At 25.6% G+C, this 22939-nt stretch overlaps 3 protein-coding genes across 3 annotated transcripts; 2 read left to right on the top strand and 1 right to left on the bottom strand.

Annotated features, from left to right (window-relative positions):
• The first annotated feature begins 1096 nt into the window (after positions 1 to 1096).
• On the top strand, positions 1097 to 3548 carry LOC132922730 (uncharacterized). The gene is made up of 5 exons (XM_060986393.1): positions 1097 to 1206; positions 1301 to 1941; positions 2478 to 2572; positions 2640 to 2713; positions 3118 to 3548. Exons 1-5 carry the CDS (start codon positions 1190 to 1192, stop codon positions 3188 to 3190), a joined length of 900 nt encoding a protein of 299 aa, XP_060842376.1. The 5' UTR covers positions 1097 to 1189; the 3' UTR covers positions 3191 to 3548.
• A 4207-nt stretch (positions 3549 to 7755) lies between these two features.
• LOC132919197 (protein TRC8 homolog) lies at positions 7756 to 11813 on the top strand. Its single transcript, XM_060980580.1, has 9 exons — positions 7756 to 8306; positions 8391 to 8652; positions 8719 to 9047; positions 9114 to 9304; positions 9462 to 9717; positions 9779 to 10008; positions 10066 to 10312; positions 10378 to 10701; positions 11504 to 11813. Exons 2-9 carry the CDS (start codon positions 8439 to 8441, stop codon positions 11621 to 11623), a joined length of 1911 nt encoding a protein of 636 aa, XP_060836563.1. The 5' UTR covers positions 7756 to 8306; positions 8391 to 8438; the 3' UTR covers positions 11624 to 11813.
• Positions 11814 to 13690: 1877 nt separating this feature from the next.
• Positions 13691 to 22109, bottom strand: LOC132919196 (uncharacterized). The gene is made up of 3 exons (XM_060980579.1): positions 21827 to 22109; positions 14924 to 17702; positions 13691 to 14831 (listed from the first exon to the last, which is right to left on the bottom strand). Exons 2-3 carry the CDS (start codon positions 17694 to 17696, stop codon positions 13849 to 13851), a joined length of 3756 nt encoding a protein of 1251 aa, XP_060836562.1. The 5' UTR covers positions 17697 to 17702; positions 21827 to 22109; the 3' UTR covers positions 13691 to 13848.
• Positions 22110 to 22939: the final 830 nt, after the last annotated feature.

Genomic DNA, 22939 nt, shown 5'->3' with positions numbered 1-22939 from the left:
TATAATTATATTGGTTTTTGATCTCATCAAACATGTTTAGCCATAATGTTTTTGTTACCAAAAAAATTATAAATATATTTTTCTTTATTTTAAGTTTATTTAAACTTTTCAGAAATATTGTTTTTTTTTTTTTTAGTCAATATAAAGTTATATTCAGTATTAAGTATTATAATAGTTGCTCAAAAAAAAATATTTAATACATATTAATTTAATGTATTCTTTAATAAATAATAAAATTATTTATTATACATGTAATAAGATTACAAAGTTTTTTTTTTATACTTAATTCAACTTCTTAGAAATATATTGTTTGCTTTATCATTTATAAATCAATTTATCAAAAAATCCTTAATTAATCTATTCTTATGATTTTTGTTATTAGGTTAATGAAGATATTTTAAAACAAAAAAACAAAAAATGTTTTATATAAAATGATTGTGGCATGAGCAAGATATGTTGCTATAGATACAAAAAAACATATTTTTAATATATAGGTATATCATTCCTTAAGTTTTCCCCCTGGTTCTTACAGAATAGGTACACTTTATAATCAACTATAGTCTATAACTTATGAAATATGTCTAAATATGTATCTACCTTGTTTGTTTGAATAAAAATTGAGAATTTAATAAATTCTAAATGTGTTATAAATAGTGATCATTTATCAAGTATCATATATTATTCTTTTATTTCTCATATCAAATCAATATTTATTTAATTTACTAAAATGTTATTAAATATTAAAATATCAATTCAATGACCTATTACACCAATAATTATTCATCCACCAGAAAGTAAAAATAAATGCATTTTTTTAGTTCATAAATAATTGCATATTAATATATTATAATATATAATACACCAATTATTTATACTCAATTTTTATAAGTTCTTTATAATTCTTATACTTTATGTTTAATATTATGAAGGTTCTTTATAAATATTGGCTAATGACTTATGGACTATGTTACAATGCTACATAGTTAATATTTATGTTTATATATATATTTATCCACATATTTTGTTCGTAAATCGTCATGGCCATCAACTGTGTTATCATAATTATTATTATCATGTGCTATCAGTTAATTAAATATATAATAAAAATAAAATGATTCATTATAAATTAGAATTTATTATTTAGATTTTTGGATATTTGTTTCAAACTTAGATTTTAATATTTTATAAAATGTACAACTCTAACAGGTAATAATTATATTACAATAAAACTAACTTAAATTTAATTTTATGAATGTATATATTATATAACATTATTTTTGTGTTTTTATTTTTATTTCAGACCTAATTTTTCTGATCATAATCTTGAAAGAGTTTCCGCTAATAATAGAAACCATTACAATACTACAAGAAAACCTAAACCATCAAAATCAAGAAATCCAAAGGTTGATAATCGGTCACCAAGTTGTAATGAACAAATATCTGAATTCTCTCCATTTCAGTGGAATCAATCCAATCAACGATTGTATCCTACCATGTCTGATTCTGCTGTTTGTGGTTATCCTGTTCCAGTTAATATACCCGTTGACCCCCGCTTTCATACCTTATATCCTATATATCAACCATACATGTCAGTTGGTATTGGCAGAGAATATTTAGAACCCAGTCAACATATGTCATCCAGAGATCAATTTACTAGTTTACCTCCTATTAATATTGCAGACAACGAATCTGAAATTAAACGTACGCATAGTGATCCCGGTTTAAATAATCAAGATGATAAATTTGAACTACTTAGTAGTGAATCAGATCAAGGATCTTATGATACCTACTATGCTAATGAAGTGGCTGAATTAAAAAAGGATAATCAGAGATTAGCTAATGAATTAGAATTAGTGAAAATTGAACTAAGAAATTTGAAATTGGATATATCAAGTAAAAATAATGACAGATGTGGTTGTGCAGACCCAGGATCTATTACAAGTAATTTTCTCAAATATTGAGTATGTGTATATATGCAACAGCTCTAAATTTAGTTTTGAATATTGCTAATTTTCCCAGTTTTCACTTGCTTGATGCCTTGATAAAAACATAAATCAAAACTATTGACTAAAGTTTGTGAAAATAATGTATACTTGTGAATACAACTCTATCCATTTAGACTTTGTTTGTAATGAGTTTCTAAGTTTATCTGTGATGTGAAGAACATTAGTTATAAACTTTAATACACACAATTTTTCTCTTACCCCAACAGTGATTCATTGCAGGTTTATGTTATATTTTACTTTATCACAGCTACTATTGGTACCTAAAATTTACTGATCTACCATTAATACCATATTTCCCACTTCTAAAATGTCTATCATAAATTCATAATGCATTTTAGACATCTAAAAACACTTTTCACCCCTTACTGAATTCTATTACTTCATTCAATTTTGTAGGCATATGTAGACAACACAGGTTTATTTTAGTTTCAGTGGGATAATATATAAATATTATAGATTTTTTTTTTTTAGATATCGTTCAAGAAATAAGAGCAGCACATAAATTAATGGAACAAACATTAGAGTCAAGATTAAATTCATTTAATGCTAATAAAAATGAAATTACTGTAAGAAATTTCTACAAAATTTTTTTTTGCTATAAACAAATTGAACTAATTACAATTCTTTTTACAGAATGATAGTTCTCAATTATCATTAATAAATGAGCGGCTAGAAAGATTAGAAAAATCGAGTGACAAATCAAAAAGGTAAAATAATAAAACCAATAATCACTATATACTATTAGTTATTTTATAATCTTATAAGTAACCATGCAGGAAATTGTATTGAATAAGTGTGAGTGTCATAATATACAAATTATAGACTTCTAAATTATTATATACATTTTAATGAATTTAAAAGTTGAAATTTAATATTTAGTGTTTATAAATTTAAAAAAATACTTATTTATATCAAAAACATTCCAAATTCTAATACTTTAAAAATTATTTATCTGTCAGTAATGTAATTGCTACAAATTAATCATATATCATGCATTTTTAATAAAAAGTTTTAATTTAAACAATATTTTAATAGGTCTAATTTATTGATATATTGTGCAAAATCTACTTTTAATATGTTATTTAAAATGTACTTTTTTCTTTTATTTTAGATCGGACTCAGATAAAAGATTAGTTAAAATTAATAACTCATCAAAAAAAAGCTCTGCTGTAACAGCTTTATGAATTAGGTAAAAAAAAAACATGCAAATTAAAAATCAAACATAATAACAAATAATGCCATACATAATTTAACTCAATATTATGTTAATTAAAATGTCATGAGCAATATTGTATTAGAAATATTTAATTATAAATATTGTGAATGATGTATTAATTAATATTGTATGAAAAATTATTAAAGAGTGATGACTATTTTGTAGCATAATATATTTTGTATATTTTATTTTTATTTTTATTATTTTTTAAGAGGTTGTGTTTATTAATATATAGAATTTAAAATATTACCAATAGAATATATTTAAAGATTCTTTTCAATAATATTTATCTACTAACCACAAATTTTTTTATAAAGAATTGTGCTATATTCCATAAATATATTCCATTTATCTTTTACGTTTTAATTACAATAAGATTATTTATGTACATTCCTTCCATAATAATAAATAAAATTTATTTTATAAATGGTTAAATTATATAAAATTAAGTAGGTGTATTACTAACTAATTGTATATTCTAAATAAGTTCAGTGTGTAAGATGAGCACAGTAAAATTCATTGATTATGTTTCTTTAAATTTTGTCATTTATAACTAATATTCTTTTTTTATTATTCTTTAATTTTTCTGTTTATTGTTTAGACTGCTCAACTTAACATTATATATAACATAGTTTAAGGTTAATGTTTTGTTTGAGTTTCAACAAAAGGAACTTCTATAATTTGATTTGATTGAAATGTCACTCATACCTACTATATAGCAATAAGACTATTTTTACATCTATTTAGTTCCAATTTGAATTTAAAACTTCAATTTCATCTTTATAGATAAGAAACAATTTCTTGTGTATTATTAAAATTATATTAAAAAGACAATACATACAATTTTATATTACTTAGTTCCATCAGCAATACTCCTCTCAACCAAAGATAATAAGTATTTTGTAATTACATTTTAGATGTTTCTTTGTGTATTATTTTTGTGTGGTGCTATTTATAGCATTAGTTTTAATAAATCAAATATTATTTAAGAATTTAATGGCTAAATTTTAACTAATTTTTAACACAATTAGTGGATATTATAAAAATTTATCTATGGTAAGACTTGCAAGTGGCTACTAGCTTACTACATCAAATTAATTATATTATCATTGATGATATTGCTATAAAAAAATTATTTTTAAATTTATTTTTATTTACTATATCATTTATCCTTTTACTATTGTAATAATTTTTTAGTCTGAATTGAATTATTTAAGTTAGTATTATTTTGAAATATCTAATATTATTATAAAATTCCAAGATGCTATTTATAAAATAATTAGAAAATATAAACTTACATTACGCACATTTATGTACCACCACATAATAAGTTTTAAGTTATAACATAATTATATGTGATTTATATTCTTAGTTATTTTTCATTTCCTGATGACTCAGTAAATACTATCAATCAGAATTTATTATAGTAATTTATTTGTAATTTATTGTATTATTAACATTTAACTTACCTTTCTAAATAATGAACCGAAATTATTAAGCTATTTTTATTAATATCATAATTTGAAAATATACATCATATTATTTTGTATAAGACTTGATGATAATGTTAATGATACATTTCCTATTTAATCGATTTTAAAATAAAATCAAAATAATCTTTGAGCTTATTGTTATACAGGGCACAAATTAAATGCAATAAATATATACTAAAATAATTAAATATGTAGTAGCAAACTAAATGTTATTAGTATGTAATTAATTTAATGTTTTTTATAACATTTATCATTTTGTATTTTGTTAGTAATTCAGATAGTTTTATTGTTTATAAGTTTATAACTTACTAGGTGTTAATATTATATACTGTTGTTACTGAAATGTATAATTAAATAGTTAATTTTATGTTAATATAAATAATTAATAATCAATACTTATTTATTTTGTATATTAAAAAAAATTGTTATATATACATTTTGAAAATTGAAAAATAAAACTAATTGTTTTGTAATTCTAAACATTTGATTGTTAAAATAATTGTGTTTTTTATGTGAAATTATTGTATTTTTTCGTTATCAGAAATCAGAATGGAATTGTTTAAAGTGTGAAAACTAGATTTGATAAATTTAAAAAATAAATATCTAGGTAGTACCTACCTACTGTAATAATTTCAGACATTTCAATCATCGGTTCAAGAAAAAACAATCCATTTTATATCAGCACTTTTTGGGTCGTTACTCGTTAGATTAAATATTTTAGTGAGGTATGAAAGCTAAAAGTACGAAACAATGCAATGATATCTGGAAATAGATAGGTATATGAATATCGGGTCCGCCTGATTTTTACAACTCTGCAAAGCTGAGGGAAAGGGCCAGATTACGCATGAATCAAAATATTCTGTATTTACGATTCCATAGCAGAGGAATGTTCGAAATATTCTTAGATCGAGTAACTTAAACTTAACATATATTTTAAATTCAGTTTTTGATACTTCCGTGTTAACTCAACTACCTTAGGTGCATATCCGGGTTATCTCGACTACCGCAATTTATTATATAAAAAAGTATAGGTAAATTGGTATAACGTATTACGTATATATTGTTGACATATAATTACATTTAGTTATTACATTTATTAGGTAGTAAAAATATTATACAAAAAATATTATGTATTATATATAAACTTAAAAAAAACATTTTAAAACTTAAAAAAAATTCAGTTAATAATTTTTTTTGCAGAGGAAAGTACCTACGTGGCTACGTTTTAATCCATTAAAATTCTAGAAAATGGATCGTTTGCCAAGTTTTGTCGCTTGCAAACAAATTCAGTGAAATAGTAGGTAATCTAGATACTAGATCAGTGGCCGGCAATCTTTTTGGACTCTCGGGTCACATTCACGAATCAAAAAGAGTTCGCGGGCTGAACAAAAATAAAAATGTTATATTATCAAATTATTTACTATGACAAAAAAACTATCTAAAACATTAAAATGTATAAAAAAGATGTCGACGTTCTAAAATTTAAAGTGTATCCTATTCAATAGCAGGGCGGGCCGAATTCTAGATGATTGCGAGCTGTTAAATAAATAGATCCCTGTATACGGAGGTTTTCTAAGCTAAGTCTAGCGTCCAGACTCCAGATAACCCGGATAATTATAATATTGTGTTATAGGTATTAGAAATATTTGAATAGTCGCGATAACCCGGAAGCAGGCACGGATTATATTTGTTTGTGGCCCTGGCAGTGCCGTGTTAAGGTTTAATACCACCGGGGGCATACATATTTTGCCGCCTCATACTCCTCCCCTCACCCCGTAAAACCAATTATTAAAAAAACTGGTATAATATACTGATTAAATGAATACAGTAAAGATACTTTGTCACATTATAACTTTTTGGCCAAAATTATGGCGTTGGGCACATGCAGGTATTTAGTACTTATATTTAGCATTTATGTATAGATACCTATATAATCGATTACATACAATATAATTAAATCAATCGTATAAAATATAATTTATATTATGTTTATTTGTTATAGAATCTAATAAAAACGACTTAAGCTACAAAAAATATACTTTAAAGGCTCTAATGCTGTTAAGATAACGTGTAAATTGACTTGTATGTGTAGACTGTAAAAAACAATTGATTATTTTGAAAAATGCCTAATATATTAAAATAAATATTAAGTTTAAAGCATTTTGATAAATTAATAAAATTTAACATAAAAACAACAAATTATTATATTTTATTTAAAAAAATAATACAAAATATAAACCGTAGAAATAAATAACAGTATGTACTATGTACACATATTTTTAAGCCTTTCAAGAATTCAAACTAAAAAGTTGTTTATTATAAAAATCGATATTTTTTTTATTACAACCAAAATAAAAATAAAACAACATTTCCTTTAATTTATTAGTTTTCATCTATCTTATATTACATTATTACATTAAGTTATATAGGTATTAAAAAACTTTTTTCCTTAATTTTAAGCTAATTTTTGATATACTCATCAAAGTCAATAGATTCAAAAATATTTTTTCTCATGATAACATTATTATTATAGAGAATTTTTAAAAAAAGCAAAATATTTTTGACCTCCGTTTGAACCTTTGAACGTAAAGAATAGTGAATACTGATTAGTGAATAAAAAAATCATTGTGCAACGCTGAATGCAAAGGCGTATTTGGGGAGGGGGGAGTGTCCCAGGGCGTCAAATTGTAAGTATCTTAAAAGGGCGTCGTGCTAAAAGTTAAATTTTACTTTTAGGGTTTAAGTTTTTTATAGAGGGAAAAAAGGCGCCAAAATTGTGAATACGCCTCTGGCCGAATGTGATCGAATACATCATAAAGTCATTATATTATGGATCGCAAATCGAAATCACTACAAATCACAATAAAAATAATATGACACTGTATAACTTGCCCCAGCCGGCCAGCCCCACTATAGAGCAACAGGTGATAAGTAGGACTGTTGTAGACGTGTAGTGGGGGAGAACGATGGGTTTTCGACTTTTCGTCTGCGACGCAGTCTTGATCTCTCGGCGAACAGACTATATAGTTCGTAGTACCTATCTATATATAGCCGAGTTATAAATATACGTTTATGTTATCATTCTTGTTTAGTGATAATACGCCGTCCTCATTAATATTCACAAGGTGCATTATTATTTATTATTATCATTATAATCAGCTGCTTACTCGCGCTATCCCGTCGCTGGTGTGATCTGTGGTGAAAACGTTAGATAACAAATATGTCCAGATATCATCGCAAATCAGTAATCACAAGTTACACAATCTCTTTCGTATCGATGTGTTACTTTGAATACGTTTGACTTCCGCAGCGTGTATTACCGAGAAAATCGCGTTCCGTACTTTAAAACCGATACCCATCAACCGATAATACTTAACGTTCTGATTGTCCTCTCTTCTTTTTTTTTTTTACTTAATAGTATGTTTTTTTTATTAAATAACATGTATTTGTCAACAAGAAAAAAAGTCATCTTGATAAATCAAAATTTATCATCAACATGATATTATAAATTATTCACATGTTTTTGTCAAATAATTTCGTCTCGTTGTTGACTATACCTGTGGTTGTTGATCTGTCCTCGGTGTCCTCCAAGTATGTATTTACTTATAATTATGTCTCATTTTATATGACTTTGTTTACCAATATTATGGACATAATGCTTGTAATTATTTTCAGGTTGTATTACCTATAGTTACACATTCAACATTTAAAACTATAGCTAACATGAGTCTCTGTGATTTGTTGAGGGTTCCACCCATATTCATTATGGACGAACTCTTCAAAAGTAGTTTTGGATTTCCAGATTTGGCTGACATAATATTTCCAGTAAATAATGCTTTTGTAAATAGCACTCTCAATCAAGCTGAGATCGGAGAGTCCACACAATATTACAAGGCCATATTTTTATCCTTCATCAAAATAATAGTATCTTGTTTAAGTAAGTTAAATAAATTATTAAATAAAAATATATCAGTTAATTCAATTTTCCTTTTTTTTTTTCTAGTATTTTGTTCCTCGTCATGTTTATTTGTTCTACCTGCCAGATACTTATATCTAGTGTACTTTCATGTAGTTTCTGTTTGTATTGTACTTCTTTCTTACTGGTCAAACATACAAACACTTAAAGTTCTATCAGGCAAATATGAAAACTTTCAAACTGACACAATACATGAAGTCATAACATGGGATGTAGACGGAATTTTACATCTTTTTACACAATTACAAATCATAAATTTCTTGTATCTGTTAATCCGCAATATAATTCTACAGTGTTGTCTATCATTAGTATTTGACTTTTTACAAGTCTTTACTACAAATCATTCAATCAGCAAAGTAAATACCTAATACAATTTAATTGCATTTTATCTTGAATTAATAATAATGTATTTAATATTTCAGGTTTTCAGCTTTAGCTTTGTGATTCCTACTTTTATCTCATTAATACCTGGTACACATGGAATTTTGAATACAGTAACAGTGTTATCAACATTGTTGCCATTGTTTATTATGCTGAAAACATTATGGCTAAATATATTTACAATAACAAATTTAATTCGTGATGGATATAGTCATGCAAGAGAGACCATCAAGTAAAGCCATTTTGTGCATTATTATTAGTATTATTAATTTTTGGTATTATGATTATTATTATTTCAATAATCAACTAATAGGTATTATTTTAATATTTGATATATAATATGTATATCTACTATTTAATATATTATGACATTAAGTATAATGTTCTAGTAATTATGGAATATCTGCCATGGTTGAAGTGGAATGGCTTCGTCTCAAAATCCCTAGTGTTCTACGAATATTTTGGGCCATACGAGTACTGGAACAAATTTTATACCTATTAACTGATATGGAAATACAAAATGAAACTTTATTTGGAGCCGTGAAATATTTGTTAATTAAAGGATGCGACACATTTACAGCAGTTTTAGGAATGACAAGCTTTGTATCATACTTTTGTCATTATATCGGAGTATTTTTCCAATGGGTAAGATACTGGATATGGATTTATATTTTTAGATGTTCTTAATAATTTTTTTTTTTTTTAGGTGCTGTTAACTGAGGACGTAGATGATAAAAGCATTGGAACAATTTCTGCAGTATTATTTTATATACTAGCTTTGCAAACTGGACTAACTGGCTTAGATCCAGAAAAGCGCTTTATAAGACTCTATCGTAATGTTTGTTTACTTTGCGCTGCCTTACTGCATTATATCCATAATGTTGTTAATCCATTATTAATGTCTTTGAGTGCTTCTCATAATCCATCACTTAATAGGTACTATATTAATTGTTTTTATAAATGATTTAAAATTAATTTATTTTAATTTTTTAGACATTTAAGAGCTCTTTTAGTTTGTGGATTTCTTATAGTGTTTCCAATCACTATGTTAACATACTTGTGGTCTCACCATTCAGTTAGCACTTGGCTACTAGCAGTTTCTTCTTTCAATATTGAAATTATTATAAAAGTATTGGTATCATTAGCTGTCTATTCATTATTTTTAATTGATGCTTATCGTACTACATTTTGGGAGAAATTAGATGATTATGTGTATTATATCAAATCATTTGGCAATACGGTAATTTGAAAAATACTTTTATTTTACATTTATTTCTTAATATTATGGTCATATTTTTATTTTAGGTGGAATTCTGTTTTGGCATCTTTCTTTTTCTAAATGGTGTTTATATTATGGTTTTTGTATCTGGTGGTGCAGTACGTGCATCTATGATGTGTATACATGCATATTTCAACATATGGTGTGATGCTAGGGATGGATGGAGAGTATTCATTAAACGCCGTACAGCTGTAAAAAAAATTGAATCATTACCAGAAGCGACTAGTGTTCAATTGTCTGAATTAGATGATGTTTGTGCCATATGTTATCAAAATATGGGATCAGCCAAAATTACTAAATGCAATCATTATTTCCATGGTGTATGTTTGCGTAAATGGCTCTATGTGCAGGTAAATTATTAAAATTTTTTTATAGAAACTAATTCTATAAAATAAATTGATCTTAGATTATTACTTAAATTTGACAAATGCTGACTGTAAAAAAAAACCTTATGTGGTTTAAAAAATAAAATGATGCCACACAATATTAGTACTTAGTTTTAAGTACAGAAACTGTATGGCAAAGTTAAATATATATATATAAGGGCATAAGGCTATTATTTTATTAAAGAATACTCATTATTTCAAAATGTATGAACGTTTTTGAAAATATTTATTTTACATAATTTCCAATCAAAATAAAATAGAAATTTTTTGAGTATTCCAATACATTAAAATCAAAAATTGGACAAATAATTTATGAGTTATTAGTGTTATTACTTATAAGTATTTAAAGTCTAGTTAAACGGAGTGGAGTAGTATGGGAATATCCTGTAAAATGTTGATCTACACTTATCTAAACTTTATATACTTATATATATATATTCTACTATAGAGTATAAAATTAAAAATGTATATTGCCATTCAAAAAAGTAAAAAATTATAATGATAAAAAATGTTGTTTTATTTCAACTGGAAATTATGTGAAAACAATTATTAAATAATGTTAATAATGAGTTGTTTCATAAAAGAATCGCCTAGTTATTTGCCTAGTACTTGAATTTTTTGACTCACATAACTTACTAGACTCCCTAATACAAAGATCTAGTCTATCAATTACAAATTTAATTCATATAGCAATTGTTTTATAAATAACAATTTGTACATACATTTATCTTGTTTTTATGTAATTTTAAATTATTTGGTGGCTTAGGATCGATGTCCATTATGTCATGATATTTTATACAAAGCTGAAATGTCAACAAATGTCCAGACACAAGATACAAACCAATTTCAAGATCTTCAAAATGTTATTGATGCTGATAATTCATAGTTTTTTTTTACTGATTAGATTTTATTATAAACTTTTATTCAATATATAATATATATTGACGACTATAATAATAACTAAATTATTTGATTTAAAAAATTTTAATTTTGTACTTTGCACGTTTATACTGTAATACTATGTGGTTCTAAGTTTTATATAATTATCAATAATAAACAATTTGATTAATATTCAACCTTTTAGAATTTTAAATTGAAAATGAGGGTCAAAGTATTTTATGATTACTCAATTGAGTATAGTATGTTATACAAATGTTATGTTTGCTGTATATATTTCAAATATTTGTAAATTGTATATCCCCACTTGTTTAATGTAAAGCTTATTAACTTTAGTGATTTATTTACAATATTTATTTTAAAACATCACATATATATGTTTTATAATTGTATTTAACAAAATTAATATTTTAAAAGATACAACTATAATTAGTAATAAATTTGATTAAAATATCTCTTAAAAACATAATATGAATTTTTTTTTTAATTTTAGATTTTAAAATTTTGCTTTTAAAAATAATTCATTAAAAATTAACCTTCAGACAAAACCAGATTGTAAATGTTTAATATTATTTTACTTAAACTTAAAAACTTCAGTATTAATTAGTAAATATTAACAAATATGTATCACAATGATAAAAAGCTACCCACTCGTACTTATACTCGCTTAATAGAAGAAATGTATTTTAATTTTTAATTTTAATCTTCGACATGCTTCATATTTGTATTTTAGTTAACAAAAATATATATTTTTATTTTATAACAGTGGAATTAGTTGTGAAACATTTTTATCTATTTGTATACCACTATTTAAATTAAAGTAAATATTTTTAATATTCATCACATTTTACATTATAAAATAATATAGTCTTATAGCTATACACATGATACTAATATTTTATTTATATTTTTAGATCAATATTTTTCTAACTAAAATTTTAAAGCATTTATTTTAAATTATATCATGTTAAAATGTGAACCAAACGGTTCACACAATACAAGATTTTTTAAATTGTAGTTTCACCTAATAATTTTGGCAATATAATAGTATTGTTTCTTAAAGTAAAGCAATATTCAAATAACATGGTGTTGGATAAGCAAAGGTGGTTTTTAATAGGTTAATAATATACTTTAGATAAGTGAAAAAATATTCCTTTTTGTACATATTTTTAGTTTTTATCAAAATTTGAATTGTATAGGTTATTTTTTTTTTTATTAATTTGTACTTAATTTGTATTGGTACTTAAATAATACAAGTATGCATATTGTTAACATTAATCTTATTTAAAATTTTTATTTTATTTTACCATTTACTAACTAGTGTTGTGGCAGAGTAAAAATTAACAAATGGAGAACATTTGTTAAAGGTAATCATATCAAAGTTAAATTGTTGTTTAATATTATTTCTACAAATCAGACTGTAATAATTGTTTTGTGATACTTAATTTTGTAATCAATAATGAATTAATATTGAAATCTTTGTTTGTGCTTAAGTATAATACCAATTATAAGTTATTAGGTTATACAAAAATCAATGTTTCCTATTTTTTTACAGAAAATACTACATGAAAACTATCATTGTAATCACTGAAGATATTTTATATCCTACAGAATGTTATTTAATTACTTATTACACTGTTACCTATGTATTATTTTATTTAATACTTATAAAATATTTTAAATGCATTTAAATATTATATATATTTTTTTTTTATTCTGATAGTAATGCAATTGTTTGTTAACTGTTCGTTGTTTTTTTCTCTTATAAATATATTATTATGCTTTTGATTGATTAACAAATTTCAACAAAATATTTTAAACATAATAAATAGTTTATTTTATACACAGATTGAGTTATTACAATTTAATATTTTGGTGTTTCAATATGAAGTCAAAATATTACAACTTTTTATCTGTTAGGTAAATGTTTAACATGCAAATATTACTATACTATTAATCCTTATTAATTATCTATATTAATATAACACAATAATTATTAAATTAAACTTAGTCTATAGTTCCATTTTAGAAACTTAAATTTAGAAAATACATAATATATGTTAAATTATTGAATTTATGTTAAAACATAAAAATTTAATATTTCTAGTCATTATATTTATATTGTTATTTATCTTGCTAAATATTTTAAATTTAATACTGAATTTATATAAATATTTTAAATCTTAACAATAGATAAAAATACCAAGTACCTATTTAAATTTTTTCAACAGAGTTTTTTTCCCATTCTATAAGATCTTCATCATCCTCTTCAAAGACTTCATTTTGTACTTCTAAATTCTCTTGACTGTCCACAAAACAATTGCCACTATAATACTTGACATTACGCACAGTGTGAATGAAATTTTCCATGTCAAGTTCGCTCATAAAATCATCGGGTATAGCATTCATGACTAATTGGGCTTCAGCTGTATTGCGTCTAGTCATACCACTCATACCCATGTTTTCAACAACAAACTGGTAGCAGTTTGGCAAGTCTTTATTTTGAGTACCGCATTCTTTTAAGTGTTCTTGCCAATCCAACATATTAATTCCTGCCCACCATAAACCAATGTCACCATCTACAAACTCAAATGGATTTTCACAATTCACTTCTTCGTCCTCGGACAAACTTTCTTTTATTAAACGGCCTATAAGCCAAAATCCTTGAACCATCAGCCGTCCAATTTTTTCATCAAATCTGGACATACAATCTTTTGTGACAAAGTTTTCAGACAATGATGGTTTAATTTCATAACCTTTAGCCTCACTGATGAGTGCCAAAAGAATCATGAAACGAGGTGTAGTTAAATGTTTAGGTCTTGGTTGAAGACTAAGCGTTATATTGGCTTTATTGTGGGGTTGATGTTTACCCTCAATAGATTTCCAAAACCAGGTAGTTTCATTTGTGGGAGTTGATTCATTGGAACCAATTATTGACGTTAAGAATTCTTTATTCAAATTACTTGCTTGGAAAACTTCATAGGTACTTAAGTTTTCTGTAGAAGGCGCTAAGTCATCATCAGTTGTACGGATAGATATATCTAACCATGATAGGGATGATGAAGTAGATAATTTGACTGAATCTGATGAAAATAATCCGTTTGGATAAAACGAACAATCTTTCATCATTTTGATATAACGACAAAATTCATTTCCATCAAAATCTTCTGGGTTGTAATTAATTTCAGTGTTTGAATCTAAAAAGTAAATAATAAAGCAACAAAAATTAAAAATCATGAATTATTAATATAAAATAAATAAACAATTATATTACAAAATTAATATTTACCAGATTGAGATTCTGTTCTGTTACTATAATTCCTTTTCTTTTGTTTTTTGTTTCTTCTTCTTTTACCAGATAAATCTTTTGGTTTTAGTTCTGGAAATTCTTTTTCTGTCACTTCAACAAATACTGATCGTCCCTCGTCATCATAGTCCAAACAATCATCAACAATTTCAAAATCATAATCAAAATAATATTCTCCATCTTTAGGTGATCCTGAAACAGCTTCTGAATAAGATTTACGACTTAGAAGACTTCCATCATCTGTACTAATCGATGATGAACCTTCAGAGCGTTTGATTGACTTTGGCATAAATTGATGAATGAAACTTTCAGTACTATCAACACTATCATAATTATTAATTAATAAATCGTCTGTGAATATAAATACATCATCAACACAGTCATTTCGCTCTGCATCACAGTTTTCAATTTCGACTACTTCTTTTAGAACAGTTTGTTCATTATCAGAAATATCTTCTTGACTAGAATCGGTTTCAAATGGCACGTCTCCTAAAACTAATTTGTCATTCATAGGTTCAAAGTGATCATCTATGTCTATAATGCACGATTGTGTTTCGTCCAACTGTTTTATAAAAACATTTTCATTTTTGGTATTGAAATAATTATCATCAAAAGCAATACTACAATTATTAACAGATTGAGAAATACTATTTAAACTCGGTACACATTCATCCTTTTTCACAACTTCAAAGTCTGATAAAATACAAATGTCTTCTTGTTTCTGTTCATTAAGCGATGGTATTGAAGGTTCTATTGAGTCTTCTTCAATAGTTTCTAAATTATGTTCATTAATCTCTGGTGATAAACTAACATTTTGAGCATTTGTTATATTTGAAAGTGCACTTTCTTCATTGACAAAATCGTTAGGTATTTCTTGGTCATCATTAATATTTTCAACAATTTTGTCAGTTTCTAATTTCTCAAGGTCTAATGTTGTATCCTGATCTGGTGTTTGAGGGATTGTAGAATCATTTTCTTCTTTCAAAACACTTTCAACATTTTCTAATACAAAATCAAACTGAAGAGTTTCTTGTTGGTTTGAAACTAGATTAGAAGGTAATTCAGTTATTCCTGGAATTTCTATGGTCTTCTTAATTGGTTGTCCACCACGAATACCTTTGGCTTTTGGTTCCTCAGTTTTCTTAATTATTTTTGAAGGACTTTTTGTAACCACTTTGGTGGATCTAGGAGTCATGGGAGATTTCAAAGATGTCCTTGAAGCCAAACTTTCAGTGGAAACTGAATTGAGTCTAGAAGATGAAAGAGACTTGCTTTTAGATGGTCCAGGGCTTAATATCAATTTGGTTGGTACCATTTTTTTTACTGCAGGAGACAAAGGTGGTTTCACCAAGGATAGGGAAGAAGTTCTAGCTTTCACTGATGGCGATGGAGTTTTAATTTTTGCAGCTATCGACAATGATGTTTTAACAATTGGCGACGATGGAGTTTTTACAATTGATGATACCGGAGTTTTTACTGTAGGTGACGATGGAATTTTTACAGCTGTTAATGGCTTAGTTTTTGCTACTGGTGACTTAGGAACCAAATTCTTAGTAACAGATGATGATGACAATGGAGTAACATTAGCTTTCAAAGTTGAAGTTTTGGATACTGCTGAAGTAGTTGACTTAATTGTCGAAGAGGACTTTACAGATATTAATGATAAAGAACTAGATTCTTTATTAACAATTGCTTTTGAAGATGTTGGATTAGATTTAGAAACCACACTGGATTTGTTAGTTGACTTTAAAGCAGATATCTTCGCAGTGCTAGGTGGTTCTTTGGTTAATAATTTTAATGGAGAAGTAGGTGTCTTCAAAGAACTTGATTTTAGACTAGAAGCTGTAGATAAGCTTTTTGATATTACTGGTGGTTTGTTTGTTGGTATAGTTGGACTTTTAACACCTACAGAACCCTTCACAGGTAGTATAGCTGCTTTTTTAACTGGAGTGGTAGGTTTTGCAACAGTAGCTTGATCTTTTGATTTTAATGATGTTAAGTTCTCTTTATTTTTTGTAGATGCTACAGACTTAAGAGTAAGCGTTGAAGGATTAGTGATCCCTGTTGGTGATTTTGGAACTGTAGAATTTGTTAATGAAGTTTTAGATACTACCGGAGGAGATTTTGTTACTGGAGAAGACACAGCAACTGATTTTGGTGTTAAAGTTGATTTACCTGGGAGAGGAGATGTAGTTGAAGACTTAACTCCAGTGGTCACTTGAGAAGATTTAGTCATTGGTGATGTAACAGATACTTGAGATGATTTAGTAATCGATGGTGATCTAACAATTCCAGTTGAAACTGAAGTTGATTTAGAAACTAATGCAGGCTTAGTTGTCAAAGGAGATTTAGTCAACACTTGAGATTTTATTGATGATTTTGTTGGAGTTTTAGGTGATGGCAATCCTTTAGCATCTGTTACTTTGATATTAAGTGGAGGAGGTTTAGTCACTGATTTTATCACTCCTTTGGCAGCAGAAGGTAAAGTTTTTTCAGCTTCTAATTTAGCATTAACAACAGGTTTAGTAACATTCTTAATAGTTGAACTTTTCAAAGGAACAGATGGTTTTTTCACAGAAGACCCAGCATTGATCTTTTCAGGAGCTTTACTAGCCAACGGTGCTTTAGAAGATCCAGGTAATATCTGAGGAGAACCAGGTGATTTAGGAGATCCTGGTGCTAAAGTTTTTGATCCTGATCCAGTTTTGGAGATTGTAAGAGGTCCAGATTTTTTCACAGCAGTAGGGAATGTCATGATGTTCTGTAACAAAAATATTTTGTAAAAATTATTTAAATTTAATTTTATTGAATAATTAAAAATAATTTCAATGCAAGTTAAAATCTTTTATAAAAGTAACTCATCTTATTTTTTTTAAATGCTAAATTATATGTACATATTATTAAACTTTTGAGTTATGAGATTCGGTAATGTAATAAGCATTTACAGTAAAAAGGTAAAATATAACATAAACATACTAATGAAGTAGGTACCTACTTAATAACAATAAAATAACACATTGCATTATGTATAATATAGTAGGTATATTAGATAACCTTATTAGTGATTAATAAGGTCTGAGTTTTTAAAGTTTTACACATCAGTACTGAACATATGTTGTTTTAAGCGTAAACAATATTATAACCCGATTCTATCATTTAATAATCAATAGTGGTAGGAAAGTAATATTGTTCATAGAGCCTGTCGGTTAATTAGGAAAAAAAGCATGAAAATGTGAATAGCATTTAATTTCCTTTTAAGGGCTACACCAGCATTTGTTTTCTTTGTCTATCTCCCACATAACATAGGAAGAAAGATACCCCGTATTTTCATGATTATGATTCTTTTGTTCAGTTTAGGGCAAAAGCACTTATAATATATTTTATAAAGAGTATTTCCTGTGCATTAACCTGATAGATTTTTAATATTTACAATTTTGAATAAATTATTAATGGTTAAAAATAATCGAAATTATTTTAAATTAAAACATACTTATTTATAAAAAATGTTAATATTAGAAATCTATCCGGTCAATACATAGGAAATACTCTTTTTTATAAAATATATAATAAGTGCTTTTGCCCTAAACTGAACAAAAGAGTCATAATCGTGAAAATACGGAGTATCTTTCTTCCTATATTATGTGGGAGATAGACAAAGAAAACAAATGCTGGTGTAGCGGCCCCTTAATAATAGTAATATTAAGGGCCAGGGAATATTTACTTTCTTTAGCATATCATGGTATTATTTGTAAATTGTGAGAAAAAAATATTTATACCATTTAATTTTAAGACTTAAATTTACAACTGTTTTTTTATATAAACAAATAAAATAAAAAAATAATTTTTTTATTGTTGGAATAAATTTGTTCTATTTTTTTTATTATTATAATTAGTTTTTAATCTTATAATTTAAAAAAATTACAAGTGTATCTAAGTTACATGGGAACCAACCTTTCTAATTTTAATTTAATAATCAGATGATTTTAATAAAAATATTTATGTATCTTAATCAAAATTGTAACAAGTAGTAATTAAAATGTATATTATAATAAAGATAATAGATCTTAAAGTTTTGCAAAAATATTAAATATATTTAATATTTAATTTAATCCTTATTTTTACACGGATATTTTATAAATTATTAATTAGTACCTAATTACTATAAATTTCAATTCACTATAGACTTCATACCTAACATCACAAACTTAACGATCATTGTCTTCGTCTTACAAACGTATAACATGGCAAATTTTTGTTCAATAGGATCAATTTTGTGTGATTAGCTTTAATATTAAAGTGAAATGACCTATTATTAAACTTAAAGATGTGAAACTGAGAACATGATTTTTAAATTAACTGCGAGTATGTAAGACATTTATACTTAAAAATTACTCATAATTAACTTAAAAATTAAAATATCGTACAAAGCCAATAAGAGAACACAGGTAAAGTTCTCACCTTTAAGTTTGTTAATAAGTCATTTCACTCTAATATTAAAGCTAATCACACAAAATTGATCCTACTGAACGAAAATTTGCCATGTTTGTAAGACAAAGACAACGCATGCGGGGGTATGACATCCTATTATCTTTAGAACACAAAGAGAAGAAATATACCAGTGGTGGCCAACCAGTCGATCGCGACACCCTTTCGCATTTTTTTCAGAAAACAAATAAAATATACTTTTTTTTGTAAATTTGTGTATCTTTGTATATCCCCACGAATATAAAAATTACATTTAGAAAAAGGCAATAAATAACTATGAAAAACGAGATTATACACTGATACCGAATAAAAGAAGTGTAACAATACAATATACACAATATTACACAATATAATATATTTTTTGATTATTGTCAACCTTTTTTTTTTTTTGGTCGATCGCAACAACATAGAAAAACTTAAAGGTCGATCGCAAGTCTAATAAAGTTGGCCACCCCAGAGATATACAATCAAAAAACTATAGATACATAAACATTAAACATTTTCAAAAAAGTAATTTGCAATAAAAAGGGTGATTCTTATTTGAAAATAAAAGTTTGATTTTTTGCAAACAACTCCTTAAATGGTATGAAAAAATCTAAGTACCTATTTAAAAATATGGACCAAAATTTAATTAAGAATTTAAAAAATCAGACATGAGTAAATTCATTAATAAAAAAAAAAAATAATAAGGATGATCATACTTTGTGAATCAGTTTGTATATACATGACATGTATACAGGTTAAGTTAGGCAAATTGTCCATATTTAAAGATTTGAACATTATTTAAGAAAAAATGTTTCATTTTTTTTAATTATGTAGGTACTACTTAATGGTTATCACGACTGTCAAAATTACTTTCAGTTAATTGTTGTATTGTATCATTATTTTACAATCTACAAAAAATAATATATCTATTAATATTATATTTTATATTAAATTTCCAAAATATTTTCTTAAGTATAATCTGAATTCATAACTCATAGATATACTTGTCTTTATGATAAATAATAGTAATAATTATATTTTTTCATGAAAAATCCCTAGATTTTAAATGGTTTGTTGGTAGTCATACATCACTTCAATTTTTTACGCTAATGTTGTAATGAACAAATCTGTTTATATTTTATCTAGATTACAAAATTGTTTAAAAATAATATAACACAGTGATTATAATAGTAAAAGAATTTAGTTTACCAGGAAATTGTGTAGGTAGTAACGATAACTGAAAAATACTAAATTTGTCATTTTTATTTTTTTACACAACAGTGTCATTAATGTATTTTATATGAGAATTAATCTCAATAATATAAATAAAAACATGTTTGTATAAATAGTCAATTAATAATCAATAATTAATTACTGGGATAAGTTAGTATTTTAGGACATAGATATAAGAATAAAATTTTAATTTATTCAAAATTAATATTTTCTTCAATTTGTACAATTTATAGGTATTTTAGGTATAAACATACAGTGGAACATGTTATAATAGATACCTCGCTTGACAAAATAATAAGGTCCCAAATACTGAGTTTAAATATAGTGAAACTTGCCTATAACGGACAAGTCTAGTAACAGTCCATTATAGACAAGTTTTACTGTATTACATTTACATGACTTTTAGTTATAAAGACACAATTCAAAAATACCAGAAAATTTGTTTTTAGCAGAACCAATTTTGTGTATTTAGCTTTAATATCAGAGTAAATTGTCCTAGTAATGAGTATTTCACTTATCTGTCTTTAATAATATGTTGGTTTATATAGCAATTTAAAAACACTCATAACTTGCTTAAAATGAAAATTAATTTATATTTTTTTGTTAACATCAACTAAAAATAAAACAAATATACAGCCTAAAAGTATTATGTAACATAATTTTATTTTTCTAGGTAAATACAACAATCTATAAGATTAACTAATTAATGTAATTGATTTTAATAAATTATTTATACTTTCTTTAAATGGTTTATAATTATTAATTATTGTTATAGGTAGTTAAGACCAAAATTCCATATAAGTTTTTTTTTTAATTTAGTCAAAATATATAATCTGTTTTTCGTTTTTACCTATTGGCAGCAATTCTTTATTAATGAAATTATAAACAATTTAGACTAAAAACTATGCTTAAAAAAACCCAATATATATTAAATTAAAATTAATTATTTTAGTAATTATAATCAAAACAGGTCCTGAATTAAAATTAGATCTACTATAAATTCAACTTTTATGACATTGCAAACATGTTATATGTCTTGCATAAAATATTAATACACAAAAAATAATTTTCTTAAATCAAATGAACAATAATATATATAATACTATTAATACCCTGTATTATTTTTTCTTTACTATTATTATTATTATTTTTTTTTTTAATAATGTAAAATAATTTACTGACCTGTTGATATGTTGTATAAAAGTCGGGAAAATAAAATGTGTTTTACTGGTAGAAAAAGCCTTAGGGCTAAAGCCTATGACTTAACACGCGTAAAATCGCAGAAAGATTTTTTTTTATTATTAAATAAAATAAAAATTGAAAAAAAGTGCTTGAGCAATGTTCTTTAGTTTTGTTCAAATGGTAAATTTGAAGAGAAAAGCAAAGAAGAAGAAAGAGCCAGAAGGCAGAAACACAACTGAGAAGTGTTGAGTGGATACAGACGATACAGTACACGGCCGATGGGTGATTTGGAATTTAATCGTTGTAACAGTATGATATCAAATATTATTCCTAAATTTATCTATACAGGTGGTATTCCCTGCGTGAAACTTCCAGTCGTATATATTTTCGTGATTATATCGAGTAACTATTGATTAGATAAAATATCGTGGAAAAAAAATCGATAACCAACTTAATGAACTTTGTAATTGTAGCTGCAAAAATAATTTCTGAATATTCTATAAGAGAAAAATAATTTACCATTAAACATCATAATATGTGTAATATAATTTGTTCAAATTTTTAAGATCATAAAATATTATGAGTTAGGTACTTAGGATAAATACGTATAGCCGTACATAACGACTGTAAAATAATTTAAAAATTGTCATGTTTTAAAATTTACATTTTTTCAACTCGTTAAATCTAACTCATTTAATATTGGTTATCCCCATCCCCGTGTCAGGACATGAACCTTTTTCCTAGGAATGAAGTATCTCGATACCTAAAACAACAATACTATACTGTCTATACTTATGGATAGAAATAAATCTCTTGAAAATAGAATAATTAATATAATAGGAAAATAAGACCGAATCTTCGTGTGTATTGTAAATGGACAAGTCTTGGAATTAGGTAAGATTTTATGTTTAATACTAAGAAATATTATCAATTTTAAATTGTACCTACCATTTAATTTTTGTTATTTATACCACTTGTTATAGTACTCTGAAATCTGAATTCATTAGGCATTTATTCACTATTGGTTATTGATAGTAATCTTGAAACGCTATTTTATCATTATTTAAACTTTTATAAATCAGTATTTTCTACTTTAATTATATAGATTATAAT

The sequence above is a fragment of the Rhopalosiphum padi genome, chromosome 2 (genome assembly GCF_020882245.1).
Source record: "Rhopalosiphum padi isolate XX-2018 chromosome 2, ASM2088224v1, whole genome shotgun sequence".
NCBI lineage: Eukaryota > Metazoa > Arthropoda > Insecta > Hemiptera > Aphididae > Rhopalosiphum > Rhopalosiphum padi.
This window is presented reverse-complemented; position numbering and strand designations above follow the sequence as displayed.